The sequence below is a fragment of the Urocampus carinirostris genome, chromosome 3, assembly GCF_059441175.1.
Source record: "Urocampus carinirostris isolate Australia breed hairy pipefish chromosome 3, RoL_Ucar_1.0, whole genome shotgun sequence".
NCBI classification, from domain to species: domain Eukaryota; kingdom Metazoa; phylum Chordata; class Actinopteri; order Syngnathiformes; family Syngnathidae; genus Urocampus; species Urocampus carinirostris.
The window spans coordinates 37,549,072-37,563,997 of record NC_142351.1 but is presented as its reverse complement, the minus strand read 5'-3'; the positions used below and the strand labels follow the sequence as shown (position 1 = coordinate 37,563,997).

At 39.3% G+C, this 14,926-nt stretch overlaps 1 protein-coding gene across 1 annotated transcript in view; it reads left to right on the top strand.

The window, feature by feature from the left end:
* The window catches only part of nphp4 (nephronophthisis 4), a 216,020-nt gene extending 205,870 nt beyond the window's left edge, over positions 1–10,150 (top strand). The window contains exons 27-29 of the mRNA XM_088331685.1: positions 1,890–2,069; positions 3,926–4,069; positions 9,878–10,150. Coding sequence (XP_088187811.1) covers positions 1,890–2,069; positions 3,926–4,069; positions 9,878–10,018 — 465 coding nt within the window. The 3' untranslated portion in view covers positions 10,019–10,150. The remainder of the gene's footprint in view (positions 1–1,889; positions 2,070–3,925; positions 4,070–9,877) is intronic.
* The last annotated feature ends 4,776 nt before the right edge of the window (positions 10,151–14,926 follow it).

The window sequence follows — 14,926 nt, the reverse complement described above, 5'->3', positions numbered from 1 at the left end:
ATCCTGACTAGCTGTATCTCTGTGTGGTGTGGAACCTCCAGTGCCTCCTACTGGGGTAGTGTGAGGAGGGTGATGAGGACAGCAGAGAAAAACATCGGGACTTCCCCTCCCCTCCATTCAGGACATTGGCCAGAAGCGCTGCCTATCCCAAGAACATCATTAGGGACCCCTCTCACCCCCATCATGGACTGTTCACTCTGCTAGCCTCTGGGAAGAGGTACTGCAGTGTGCAGTGCAGGACCACCAGGTTCTGCAACAGCTTTGTCCCTCTGGCCATTAGACTGTTAAATGGCCAATCACACAAATAGTAAGCCTACACAGCTGCCAATCTGTACATCTGTTTGTTTTGTTTTTTTGCACTACTGGCAGTTCTCTTATACCTAGCCACTCCTTTGCACATCTGTTCTCCTCTGCACAATCGTACTCCAGTGTTATTGTTATTGTATAGTGACTTGTTTACCTGACTGCCCATTTTGCTCATCTGGTTAGCTGCTCCTCTTGCACTCTTTGCACTACTCTATAATACTATACGTAGCTATAATTATTTAGTATAGTATTAGTACTTCAATACTCCAACTCAATACAATATTTTATTCATATCTGTACATTCAAGGAAACTGTGCGGGTCAGATGTAACGACATTTCATTCTGTATACACGTGTACAAGAATGACAATAAAGTATATCTGAATCTGAATTATTTACTTCCCATCCTTTTTCAAATAAATGTTAAATTATTAATTTACATCTAAGTGACAATGCAGAGAATGTAATTCTAAAGCACGTCTCATCGTGTTCTTAATCAAAGTCAAGTCCTGTTTTTTTAGAGCCCTTATTCACATAAAGTTTCAAAGGGCTTCACAGACTACAATTACACCGTCCCAGGATCTGAAACCTACAAGAGAGCAAAGAAAACTCAAAAACCTCAGCATGAGGAAAATGAAGAAACCTTGACAAAGGCATCCACTTGAGGTAACCCCACTCCCAAGATGACCAGGCTGCAATGGATGTTGCATGGGCACCAACAGACTTAGGCCTGCTGTACGTCATTGGCTACAAACCGCTGCATCTGTCAAAATTTTGGAACACGAAGCCGTCAACTGGACATTCTGTTATTACTTATATTTCATGTTGATGATATCTGTGTATTATCTGTCGCTGAAGTAGCAATGTGTGTTGCTATTATATATATATATATATATATATATATATATGATAGATACACCAACACAACATTTAGGGGTTCAATAATGTTTTTGAATAAATAATGCCCTATTTTATTTCTTGTTTTTTTTTTCTTTCTTTTCAATCATGTAGCAACAAACATCACATAACAAAAGGAGCAAATCACCTGAAAATAAAAAGGGGTGACAAGTTGAAGCCAAAGGCTTGTAAGAGACCTGTCCCCAGAATAACTGTGGACGCTTCTTCTATTAATCATATATACAAATGATTACATCTTACATCATCCAACCATCCATTATCTGCACCGCTTATCCTCAGTAGGGTCGCGGGGGTGCTGGAGCTTAACACAGCTGTATTCGGGGACTGGGCAAGGGACACACTTGCTCATTTACACCTAGGGACATTTAGAACCGGCCAATTAACCTGACATGCATGTTTTGGGAATGTAGGAGTAAAACCACGCAAGCATGGGGAGAACCTGCAAACTCCGCACAGGAAGGCTGGTAGCTGGATTTGATCCCATGATCTCAGAACTGTGCCGCGGACATGTTAACCAGCTGCCGTTTCTATAATATATAAGTTAAATAAGTTTATTCTGTTTTTAATATCTTACATCAATATAACTATTATTTATGTTTCCACTTAGTTACGATCACATGAATAACCAATCTTTCTGTGTTGTATTTTTTACTACCTTGTCTGTAGATCAATCCTGGAGGTGTTTTCATGTTGCCTGCTACAGGAGTGCAGGAGCTTCAGCTGCAGCTTCAGCCATGGCAGGCCGGCAGCCGCTTCCTTTATATAAACGCAGTGGACCAGGAGCAGAGGCAGTTGATCACCACTTGGCTGCTCTGCCTCAACATCAACAGACCCGTGCTATCCAAGGTAAAGTCACTCAAGGTACCTCCTTACAGACAACCTGCATGTTTTACTTTTTTAACAAAAGGTTACACAGAATAAATAAAAATGCTGAGGGATCTAAAATGCAAATAACACAAGCAAGTTCTTTTCATTTTGAGTTAAGTGCCTGGTTAACCATCCATCCTACTATGCGCCGCGTATCCTCTCTTGGGTCGCGCGGGGAGCTGGAGCCCATCCCAACTCACTCGCTCATTCACAACTGGGGACAATTTGGACACGCCAATTAACCTGCATGTTTTGGAATGTGGGAGGAAACCGGAAGGCCCGAAGGAAATCCACATAGGCATGGGGAGAACATGCAAACTCTGTGGAGGAAGGCTGCGCGCTAACCACCAGCTGCATTGCCACGTGCCTGCTTATGATAAAATGTAACTGTTTTTAGCTGCCACACTGAACAGTCTCATTTGATAAGTACAAATAATATAGCTTTTAATGGATTAGAGAGTGAATAGCGCCAAGAAAACAGTAAAAAGATGGACCTTATAATAATATTATAATACTGAATTGAATTGTCTTTATTGTCATTGATAACGACGTAGTAAACAGTGTTTGCAACAAGGTTAGACATGGCACTTCAGGGTAAATATAATGAAGACTTTAAAAGGAAAAAAAGATAAAAAGGCAGAGAAAATAATGTTTACTACATAGTGCCAAGTTATATTAATAGTGCAATGAAAAATATGAAAGCATCGTAAAAATATTACAATGAAAAGAAGAGCAATGTCATTAGCAGCAACAAAATCCCCAAATAAGTCACAAGGTCTGTATTTTCACAGTTTCGTGCAATAACTCATGATGGTGCTGAAGCCCGCGCAGTCTCATGCAATGATCAAGGTACACTTGCATATTCGCAATGGCGTAATAATAATAGTCCATTAAACCCTTGCTGCACATAGCTTTAATACACAAAGTATGGGTTTATGAGTTAGAACTGCTCCACTGATGTAAGTTAGCTTTGTAGTGTTAGGAATGAATGTAAACATTAGCCAAAGTCCGGCTAGCGGCTAACAAAAAATTAGGAGGATATGTCTTGTTGGTTTGAGCTTAGTAGAGCTCCCATTTAGACTGTGTTCTATCTCTCAGAAATGTTAATGTGCTAAACAAAAAAATAAGCCACCGTATTGTGCACAAACTTCCCCCCGAGTGAATGCCATCTTTGCAAGGTTCACCTCACATTCGTTGTGACATGATCACAGCGTTGTTTTTTACAGCACCCTAGTTTTGTTTCAGTTATTTTGGGTTGAAGATTGGTTTACCACTATACATTATATGTTATACCCTAGAACACAAAGCAGACAGAAGGTATTAAACAGCATAATAGGCATAAATAATACAGATTTTGTCAAAGTTCTTTTTTGTTTTTACCAAATATTTGGGAGAAACCTTTGGTGAATGTGTCTTGTTGGTATGAGCTTGGCAGAGCTCCCATTTAGTTTGCGCTCTAACCCTCATAATTTTTGTGCAAAATAATAATCAAGCAGCCATGTCGTGCAACAACCCCCAGGAATGCCAGTTAAGCATGGCTCGCCACACAACCTCATCCTTTTAAGGCACATATTTGTTGTTTTTATTTTGTATAATGTCGCATTTAATCATTTTTGGCTAAAAGTTTTGCGCATCCCGACTATTTATTATAAGTTGTACCCTAAAAGAACAGAACACAAAGCAGACATAGAGCGTAAAATACATGAAAGAAGAGACATTCTATAGAAAGTTTTTATTTGCATGTTGATAGCTGTTTTTATGGTCTGTGCACAAGATGATTGTTTACATATTTTTATATTTTAAGTCGGCATTTAAAATTGCGTTCTTCTTTGCAGGCGTTTGTGGTATGCGTCCCAGTTAGCAGCGGTCGCGGCAGCTCTAAAAAAATCACCTATGTCAACCCTTACAACAGCAGCCGCACCTTCCTGCTCCGTTCCGACCATCCGGATTTGCTCCAATTCAAGGAGGATACATTCCAGGTGAGATAAGGCAGATATATTCTAAATTGAATAATTGTCTTAGGAATAGGTGTCAAACCCGGTAATTCTGGTGCTGCACTTGCTGTGCACACTTCATTTGAGGGACTCGGCCCGAAGTAAAACCCAAGCTGCGTAGATCAGTCAAAACGCACAGATCTGCGCTGAAGTACGCACAGCCATAGTCAAGCTTCTTGTTTACTATGGCGGCAAATTAAAATTTCTGGTTTATTTCGGGCCCAGTTCTTAAACCAAGTTATTCTGTCAGTTTTGGGCGGGTTCGGGTTTATGTACCAGCGACTCGGGTCGTGTCGGGCTAAATTTTTTAGGCCTGATCTTACCTCTGTTCATTTAATCGACGTGTGTGAGAGAAACCACATCTAATTTTCTGCCCATAACAATGGAGAGAAACTTAGTGGTAGGGGAAAAGTGAAAACCAATGTCAACAACGATCGAGTGAAAGAAGGAAACAATTGTGAAATACAAAAATGTTGTACAAGTCTGCCATTGAAGCGGTGCTGGAAGGTACAGTAACCTGATTACAAGCCACACCCAGTACATTTTTAAACGGAAACATTTTTTTTGTACATACATAAGCCGCGCCTGACTATAGGCCGCATGTGTGTGAATCGTTAGATATTTACAAAGGAAGAAGGGACACAAAAAGAGTTTTAATAATATCCTGTACCTTAACCCCCAACGTTCCGACAGCCACCGGTGGGCGGCCGGACTTTTTAAAAACAATATGTGTCTGTATGATGTCACCAGTCACTGAAACACGTCATGCCTTATATCATTTTAAAGCTTAAACTCTTGGGATTCAAGGTATGATGACCACATTAAATTATACTCATCACAAACATCACGGCCTGTCTGAAACAAAATACTCAAACTATTAGGCCATAACCCATTACTTCCCCTGGCCGTCTTCAAATTCTTTGAATGTCTGCAAAAAGTGTTTTGTTACCTTAAGGACAATCCAGAGAATCCATCCGTGTAAAACACACGATGATGCCGACAGATAAATAAGAATTTGCCACCTGCCACCAACCAATTCTTCTTCGTTGGAATCCATTCGTTCCGACACAATAATTCTGATTACTGGTAGCGTTCACCTTTCAATTGACACCTTTTCCATGATTAGGGTCTGTTCATGCTCAATATATTTATGCACAAAGTGCGAAGTGACATCAAACTTGCGTCTTCCTCGACACATATATTCGACCTGTCTCATTCTTACATTTACTGCTCGCGTGCCTGCACCAGTGCATCAGCCGCAGGGTTGAAAGCTTGAGGGAAAAGTTCCCGTTTATAATCCGAAATTTACGGTATATTTATTTTATTACCTACATAATTGAATAATTATGGAGGGTTAGGTTTATTAATTTTGAATTTATTTTAGCATATGGCTATATGGAAGCAGTTTTTTAAGGGGGTCGCTTAAATGCGACGTAGGCTTATACGCAAGTATATACAGTACTTGAGGTTGTTTTGGTTTATTTTTTTCTGGGGGGAAGGTGACTATATTATGCTATCTCTGCCTTAAAAGGAAAAATCCTTTCATTGGATGAATTTGAGAAGTGTAAATGTGTTCTTGTTTGTGTCACAACCTGTCATTACGGTGGAATGGCGGGTCCTGAAGTCAGATCAGTTGAGAACCAGTGCACTAGAGAGCAGTTGATACTAGTATCAGCGGTGTTTGTGGGTCATACCGATACATGCTATCGATACTCTGTTTTTATGAATGTTGTCAACAAATACAGGAAACTGTTTAAATTTTATCGCACACTGCAAATGCATTTTTACTGAACGCGTAATTTGAGTTTTTGTTGCAAGAATAATCTGATAAGCCAAGACTTTGTTGTAGTTTTTCCTGTGGAGTCATCTAAAACCAAAGCAATCTAACAAATAATTCTCCGCCAATTGTGAAAGAAAAGGAGTAAAAGGTTGTTTTGAATCACATAAGAAGGAATCATTACTGTTATTGCTGCTCTTTTCATGAGGCGTGATAAAAAGGGAAAACAAATAACAAAAACTATTAACAATAAAACCAATGAGCGTCTTTCTCCACATAAACTATTAAGTTGCAATGCTGCTCCCGTCCAGGAGCACACTGCATTAATTAGCCGTGGGAGGGAGGTGGGCTTTTTGTTTTATTTCATATTTCGCAACTCTCCAGGTGTCTAATAAAGGATTAGGGCTGCCAGCAGGAATTAACAGTTACTGTGACGTGTTGCTTTCTTTTTTATAAGACTCGTAATACTGAAACATATTTTCAGAAAGGGAAGCAAAGAAGAGATCAATACAAACAAGATTTTGGGTGTTATAGATTCTCTAAATAGACCCATGTTTGTGAAGTCAAATCATGTTTATTTGTATAGCCCTTAATCACAATATGTCTTAAAGGGCTTTACGCATAATGGAAAGACATATTTAACATACAGAATTTTCGGCTGCTAAACAAAACAGGATCAGGATTGAAGTCAAGTCATATTTATTTGTATAGCCGTTAATCACAAAGAGTCTCAAAGGGCTTTACTTTGGGTGCTTAGTTTTAGGACTGATCTGCGACACGATAACTATATAACCTGTTACTATAGAGATTGGTAATCAACAAAATATTATTTCATTCAAATGTGTTTTAGGAAAAAGGTTTACCACTGTTTAGTTTAGTGGTGGAACTGAAAACTGCACCAGGTGCTAAGTTTGCCCTCTTGGCTGCCAATTGTTACACTGATAATGCAACACTCAACAGCTGTTGCTTTGGCAGGGTTAGCATAGCTAGCTACATTCTATTAGTGACACTATCATTGCTAATGGTCGTTGCTAGTGGTCCTAACTGTGCACAACTTCTTTGTAAAGGTACACTGAATAATATTTGACTACTAGATGTGACTGTTTTGTAGTTAAATGTGTGGAGAAAAAACTCAATCAGTGCCATAAAGTATAAAAACATTTTCAAAAGCATTGTCCCTGGGTGCCAAGATGTAAAAATAGATTTTTATTTTTTTATTTTAAAAGAACTATTACAAAGGGGGCGCAGCTCAACAGTATTTGAGGTAAGATCTTGGACACAGACCCGAACCCTGCCCAACGGCGATAATCACCCTTCCAAAGTAGTCAGCATAGCATGCATGCCGTGCATTTGGGAGCTGAGGTGCACACCTCGGCGCCAGGCAGTTCCTTGTCGGAGACGGCAAAAATCCCTTTTTGGTAGGTCATCAGGGTCGCCGTGCATACTGCACATTTCGGCAGTTATTGCAAAGTTCATGCCTAAGTTCAGTGTTTTTGCAATAAAATGTTACTTTGCGAGCAAAGTGCCCTTATGGAAATCATACTTTACTTATTGGTTTTATTACAAATGCAAATAAAAGCTCTGAAAATAAAGTTATGCTAGAAATGCATCTTTTTCTCAGTGGTTTTCTTGGAAACGAGTATTTTCAAGAAACTTAGCATTGTTCATCTGTTGTTTACTAAACAACGGTAAAATCTGGAAACATACTTTTTCTAATGAAAGATGAAGGTTCAAACTTTCTTTTGATATGCCCTTAGCCTAGATTGCTCCAGATTAAATTTTTTATAGTACTTCAAATGTGCTAGTAGAGTGGATATTGACAGTGTTACTTACTTATTAACTATGAGTTAACTAAATGAAAAAAAGTGATTAATTGTGAGTGATTATTTAAATTTGCTGGCTCATGCAAAGAAATGTTATAGCCAATAATAGGTATTAAGTGACAAGTAATAGTACAGACACAGGGGAGAGAAATTCTGCTTACCTTTGTTTTATATTTTGTGTTTAATGTTCAGAATGTACCGGTTTATTAAGAGTAACTAAAACCCTTACCCAAAACACACACATACACAACTTCGAAGACTAAGGCAGCAGATCTTGTCATTTGTCATCCGTCACAGCAAAACGTTTAGCAGCTAGTCTTTTCCAAGCAGATGAGAGAAACTTCTGCACGAGCAAGCAGTGCGCACTTCCCATGAGCACATTTATCACACTTTGAAAAGTGTGGACCGGCGTCACATAATTTTGCAGGGGAAAGCTCTCCAGTGTGCCTGAGCAAGTGTCAGTGCAAGACTGTGTCCTTGCACTCTCCGCTCGCACTTTCTATTTCCATTTCTGCTCGTCAGACTTAAACATCGGCATTGAGCGCGGCGCTCTGGGCCAAGCGTCTAGCATTTATTGCCTCGCGGCAAGAATAAATCTTTACTTTATGTAAGATTTACTGTCCGCAAAGCAGCTCATTCCATTTGTCAACATGGGAAGAAAGGTTTTTAAAGTTCTCATTGCTGCAGAGTAGCTTGTCCATTTGTTTGGTTTTTGTAGTTTAGTTTTTTTTTTCTTTTTTTTCATAAATACCTACCTATTAATTTCATAATTTCTTGAAAATTGAGAAAAAAGGTGTAATATCAATGCATGATTCATACAATTGCTTAGAATCCTTGAAAGTGCTTGTATATTAACGTATTTTCAAGGTTTGAAAAGTGTCTGAATTATGGGCGAAGTGCTTGTAAATGCTTGAAATTGTTGCTGCATTTCTCTCCAAGTCTGCTTAAAAACTATGGCAACACTGCTCTCTGTTGGCTTCGCATTGACGTTGCATTTCTTCTTCCCTTGTGATTAACGGCAGCTGTCTTAGTTTGTATGTCATTGTCCTATGAAGCGTCATCGCCCCCTATGGACAACTGGACAGGTTCATGCACTATAAAAGGGGCACCATAAAATGTGCAATGATTACTTATTAATTCAGGGTTCCCGCGGATCCTTGAAAAGTCTTTAAATGCATTAAATTCAATATTCTAAAAACAAAGCCTTAATTGGCATTAAATCTAATTTTCAAAAGTCTTCTTAATGTGAACATTTAAGATTCATATTGGTTTGAACTAAAACGATTTAGTTAAAAAGTCATTTTTTTATGATTCATGATGAAAATGCTCATCAATGTACCAGAAGAGTTCTATGGAATTAGTAGTTATCTGTCAGTTTTGACTGAGGATTCATGATGTACTGTAAACATCCTTTTTATTTATTGATTTCCATGTCTAAAACTTTGGAGGGACCTTTTTTTCAGAGGGAAAGTTTTCAAATGGAACAACATGTGATTTAAAAACAACGGATTTCTTCTTGCTTGGAATTGTTCATTAAAAAGGTGTGATAGAGTGATGGATAGAGTGATTGATTGACTGACTGACGGATAGAATGACAGATAAAGTGACAGAGTGACTGATTAATTCATTGAATGACAGATAGAGTGACAGATGAATAAATAGAGATGAAGTGACAGATAGGGTTACATATAGAGTGACTGATAGATAAATGGAGATAGAGTGACAGACCGAGTTACTGATTGATGGATTTATTGACGGATAGAGTGATTGATTGATTGACTGACTGACACAGTGACAGATAGTGACATATAAATAAATAGAGCAGAGGTGACAGATTGAGGAATATATAGAGTTACAGATAGATAAATGGAGATAGTGACAGATTGAGTTACTCATTGATTGATTGATTGATTGATAGAGTGACAAATAGATAAATATAGATAGAGTGACGGATAGAGTTACAGATAAAGTGATTGATTGATTGGCAGATAGTGACTGATTGATTGACAGAGAGACAGATAGATAATGACAGGTAGAATGAAAGATAGAGAGACAGATAAAATGACAGATAGAGTGACAAATAGAGTAAAAGCTCTTGCTTAATGTTAACAATTACTGTTTGCTTGCATTTGAAGGACGGCAAATTTAGCTAAAATTATTTCATTGGGACATTTTCTTTTGTCTGCCGATCAGCTTGACGGTGGCGAGAGTTACACCATCGGACTGCGCTTTGCTCCAAGCCAGAGCGCTGGATCATTAGAAATCCTGGTCTACGTCAACAACCTGGAGGAGAAGACGGAGGAAACCTTCTGTGTGAAGGTCAACTACTCATAAAAATTGTTCTTTTTTACTGAATATAATTCATTTTGTACTTGTCTTTTAAAAAGAGTCATGTATTTTCATCGTGTATTGCTCGGCCTATTGGCCGCTTAAAGAAAGGACCTGAGTGGGAATTCGATTGTAAAACATGTTATTTTTACTTTCTGAATCTTGTTTGGATTTCTACAACTGATTTATGGTATTTTTGCTCTGTCAAATTAGAAAATAGCATAAATTACTCTCAGGTCAGGTTTGTGTGCTAAGTAGATTAGAAAAAAAAGCTGACCGTGTGACAATTATTTTTTATATATTGTTGGCCGATCTATTGGTTATGGAAGGGAGGAGATTTTTCTCCTCTGCATGTTCTAGCCAATATCTGGGTTGAAAGACTAGACAAGTAAAAAAAATCTAGAGAGAAGCATTTTTGTTGAGGTGTTTATTACTATAAAATTTTGCAAAAAAAATCTTGCGTGTCCTTCATTGTTTAACCAGGAATGCAACCATAACGTTACTTCAGTTCTTATAATATTGTTACAGCATTCAAGGTGACATAAAACGAATCAACCCAATATACGCACAACATAAAAAAAAAAAAAAACTAAGACGACACAATGAAAACAACAACAAAAATACCTTGGCATACTCAGGAAGAGAGTGGGTTGTTTCCCCACATGTGAGACTCATGAACTTTAGTGAAAGAAAAAGATAGATAGTGAAAAAATATATAAAAACTCTTGTGCAGTAAATTATACAAGAGACAAAGTTAGTCCAAATGGTTGGATGGAAAATGTAATTACATAAAGGTAGGTTATCCATTCTGGGATGCCAGCTAAGTGCATTTTACTTACATCGTTAAGGAAGACAGACCATCTTAAGTAGAACATATTAACATAGCCCTTCAGTGTATATCTTTTTCTAAATGTAAGTGCAGACGCTCCCCTACTTACGACCATTCGAGTAACGAAAAACCGTAGATACGAAAAATTTTTAGGGATAACAAAAAATACTTGGACATTGCTGTAAGTTAGATTTTGTATTGTGTGCACCTTTTTGCGAGTCCAGGACATTAACGTGCTTCTTTCCACTGCTATCGGCGCGTAGCACTATGAGAGGTCACCCAGCATTCACCCAGAAGAAGAAATCCGCTCCCTTTTCCTAGGTCATGTGTAAACATTCAATACTGTATCTCCAGCGTGCTAAGAACTTTGAAATTGTTGCAAGGGTATATTCATTATCAATCCTTTATAGGAATAAGGATTTGTTATTAAAGAATTGTTATTTTTTAATATCTCGTGCATCCATTCGGTTGGTGTAAAGAGGTGAGACGTTTCTTTTGAAATGAAAGTGGAATAAGAAAGCTTGATACGGTTGAGAAAATGGTTGGATCACTTTTTTGCGGCCACTTTTTACGACGGGAGAGGCAGTGGCCTAACTCTTGACGCTCATCTTCCAAAAGTAAGTTAAACTTCACTTTTTTATCTTTATTGAGCATATTATTTTGTGAAATGTTTATTTTTTGTACAAAACAATACAGGATACTTATATGAGCCTTAAACATACTTATATAAACCTCAAACATACATTCCATACAAAATATAGCACTGAAGCAACTTCGGGCAGCGTCTAGTGTAAAGTAGATCCAGGTTATTTCCATTTTGTTAGGATCAAGTGCCTTGTTAGTTATTTGATGAAGGTGATGATGTCTTGTGTGACGTAATTTTAATGTTATTGAAGAAGCTACAAAAAATACATCATATGATGAGGTTTGACAGGAGGGCCACAAATGTATAATTGTTTGATAAGTTATGCAGAGAAGAACATGTGATGTGATTGGCTGGGGATTAATAACAGAGTGCCCAGTTTGAATTAACATTCTCAAAAAATTGGGACATTCTTGGTCCACAACGCATGAAGAAGGTGAACAATTTTGGTCTGATTGAGGTTGTGTCGTGCGCATATGTATGTGTTCTCTTAAGTATGGCCTACTAAAGTAGATCTAGTATTTCTTGGCCAATTCAAATCTGTCCACAAATAACTGACAGGCTGCCTACAAGTGAAGAGAGACGGCCAAGAAACTTTTCCAATGCGGTCTCTTCTGGAAGAGTGGGGAAACAAGTGTTGATATTATGGGAAAGCTGTAGATTTGGAGGAATCCCAAAAACTTATAGGGTGTATGTCAAATTTGGCCATAGGTCTCTCAAAAGTTGAGAACTTTGTAAACATCCTTAAGTCTGCTTATACCTCTTTCAGACCAGAGAGAAGGTCTTGTCATGGTTTAAAGCTAGGGTGTGATGTTATTGTTGTTGAAAATGGGATCGCCCGAAGGCCAAAGTTGCGTCTGAATTGATTCCAAATTTTGAGCGTCATCTAAAGATGTGTTTTTTGTACTGTATAAGACGCATGAGGATCTGAGATAGGGGAGTGTAGTACAGAAGCAAGTGACGCTGGCTTGGCAGCAGTTGCCTCCATCCCCAGCCACATTGGAGCACTTTTTGTTTATTTTTCGTTCCACTACACAATGCAGAGAATCTCGCGGTCAATTAATACACACTGTTCCATTAAGATAATCAAACGGTAAGTACTAGAAAACTCCTACAGCTATGACTATATATGCCGTGAGAAATTTCATTATTCCCACAAGCATCAATTAAACCAGACATGTCAAACATATAGCCAGCAGTCCAGATCCGACCCATTGGATAATTTAATCCGGCCCACCATAAATTTCTGAGTGTATCAAAAAAAGCGAGTCCATAGGTTATTTCTATCAAAGGTTATTATTTTTTAAATAAATGCAAACCAAATGCTCTCTTCTGTTTCTAGAAGGCAGTGTTAAAATAAATGAGTTAACACATTCTATGCCAAGCATGAAAATCTTTTTCCTCATTGATTGTGAACAAATGTGTTGTGTTTAGAAAAGATCCCTCGTCATCTGAAATCATAATCTGCAAGGGGGCTATAAAGTAGGCTGAATGGTAAAACAGAATACTGAGAACCATAAGGGCCAAACTGAATTTGACATCCCTGCTGAAACTGACCAGCATGGATAATGTCACGAAGCGGGTCGGGAGGCAGGAAGTTGGAACTGATTTGCGTAGACGATCTGTCACTTTAATTGAGAAAGAAAAGTTGTCCAACACACAAACGCACCAAATACAAAACAAAGCAATCTCAAATGCAGGCAAAACTACAGACCAGGCATTTAACGGGATTAAACAGAACATGCAGGAATCTCTCAGAATGTTACACCGAAGTGCAACAAAGTCCAACAAGCACAACAAGAATAAACAGGTTTTCAACAAGGGTAAACAACGCTCTGGCAAAGGGCAGTTCCAAAAAGTACGTTTAAGTACCCATAGGAGTAATCAGGAAATGCAGGTCAGCTGGTGTCAAGGGGCGGTGCCAGTCATGACAACCGTGCAGGACATGACCGATAAAGGTAAGTAAACGTAAATTACATATTACGCCACCATTGTTCAAACTTTAAAGCTTCTTCTTAAATACTTCACACAAAAAGAAATTTAAAAACTTGAAATCTTGACTCGACTGAGAAAAAACAGTGTAATTCTTGGATTCAGCACATCAGATTCACCCTCAATCGTCTGAAAAAACCCAGACTACAAATGTGTTGTTGATGTGCTCCTGAAATAAATCAGTCCCTGACAAACACAACTTGATCATGGCAGCTGCGCTTTCTTGGCATTCTTCCTCTTTGGAGGTTTGCAGCCAGCGTCTGTGACAGTTCATCCCAGAACATCAGGATGTGCGCCGGGGGTGAAAGCAATAACATTTTATCGAAATTTAATTACCGGGCAAACCCTCTTCAACGCCACTTTATAGTCTGGCTTTAATCGAAGACGAGCCGGGGGTCCGTGCCCCCTCACCTCCCAAACAATTTATCCTCATCCTGCCATTATTTCGCCCAATGGCGCCGCAATGCTTTTAAGCCAGGAGAACAATGCAAACCTCTCCCCCTTTCATTCTTGCAAAGGCATCGGCGGCGCGCCCGTGGAGTTACGTAAGAGCCAGTTACACAATCCCCTTCGCCTGTCTCGTTTCCTATCTCATTAGAATGCAGGCGGCAAACGAAGCTTTGAGCGCAATAGTGCACGCTGATAAAATGAAGAGAGCTGCTCAACCAGGTCCACTTCATCTTTACTTTGTGTAATAAGCGGTCAAAAGAGAACTGGTTCCGCACTGTATCCAAGATTAAGAGGATTGTGCTCTGTAAGTGTTTAACACCAGGGAGTAACACGTTACAAGTTAAGTCATTCCAGGAACGCATTTACTTTTCTTTGTAACGAGTACTGTAACATGTTATTGAGAGGAATTTCTAACTCAAACGTCGTTACAACATGATGCGTTACTCCTCTACTTCTCATCTCATCAGCCGTACCGCTTATCCTCATTAGGGTCGGGGGGGGGGGGGGGGAGGCGGGAGTCCTGGAGCCCATCCAGCCATCTCCGGGCAGTGGGCAGGGGACACCCTAAACTGGTTGCCAGTCAATCGCAGGGCACACAGGGACAGACAACTCACTCGCTCATTCGCACCTAGGGACAATTTGGACCGGCCAATTCACCTGAAATGCATGTTTTTGGAATGTGGGAGGAAACCGGAGTGCCCGGAGGAAACCCACGCAAGCACGGGGAGAACATACAAACCCCGCAGAGGAAGTCTGGAGCTGGATTTGAACCCACGCAGGAGGTTTCCATGACATGAACTGTGCCACACAAGCGCTAACCACTGCGCCGCCGTGCTGCCCACTCTACTTACTAAAAACAATTTTCCGTTCATAACACTATTTAATCGGTATCCATTCCCCCCCTCATCAATCAACCCTTATTCCAGCAGCATGAAACCGCTACTCAAATACTAAAATTCAGGGGGTCAACGTAAATGCACAAATTTGGTTGTGTGTCACC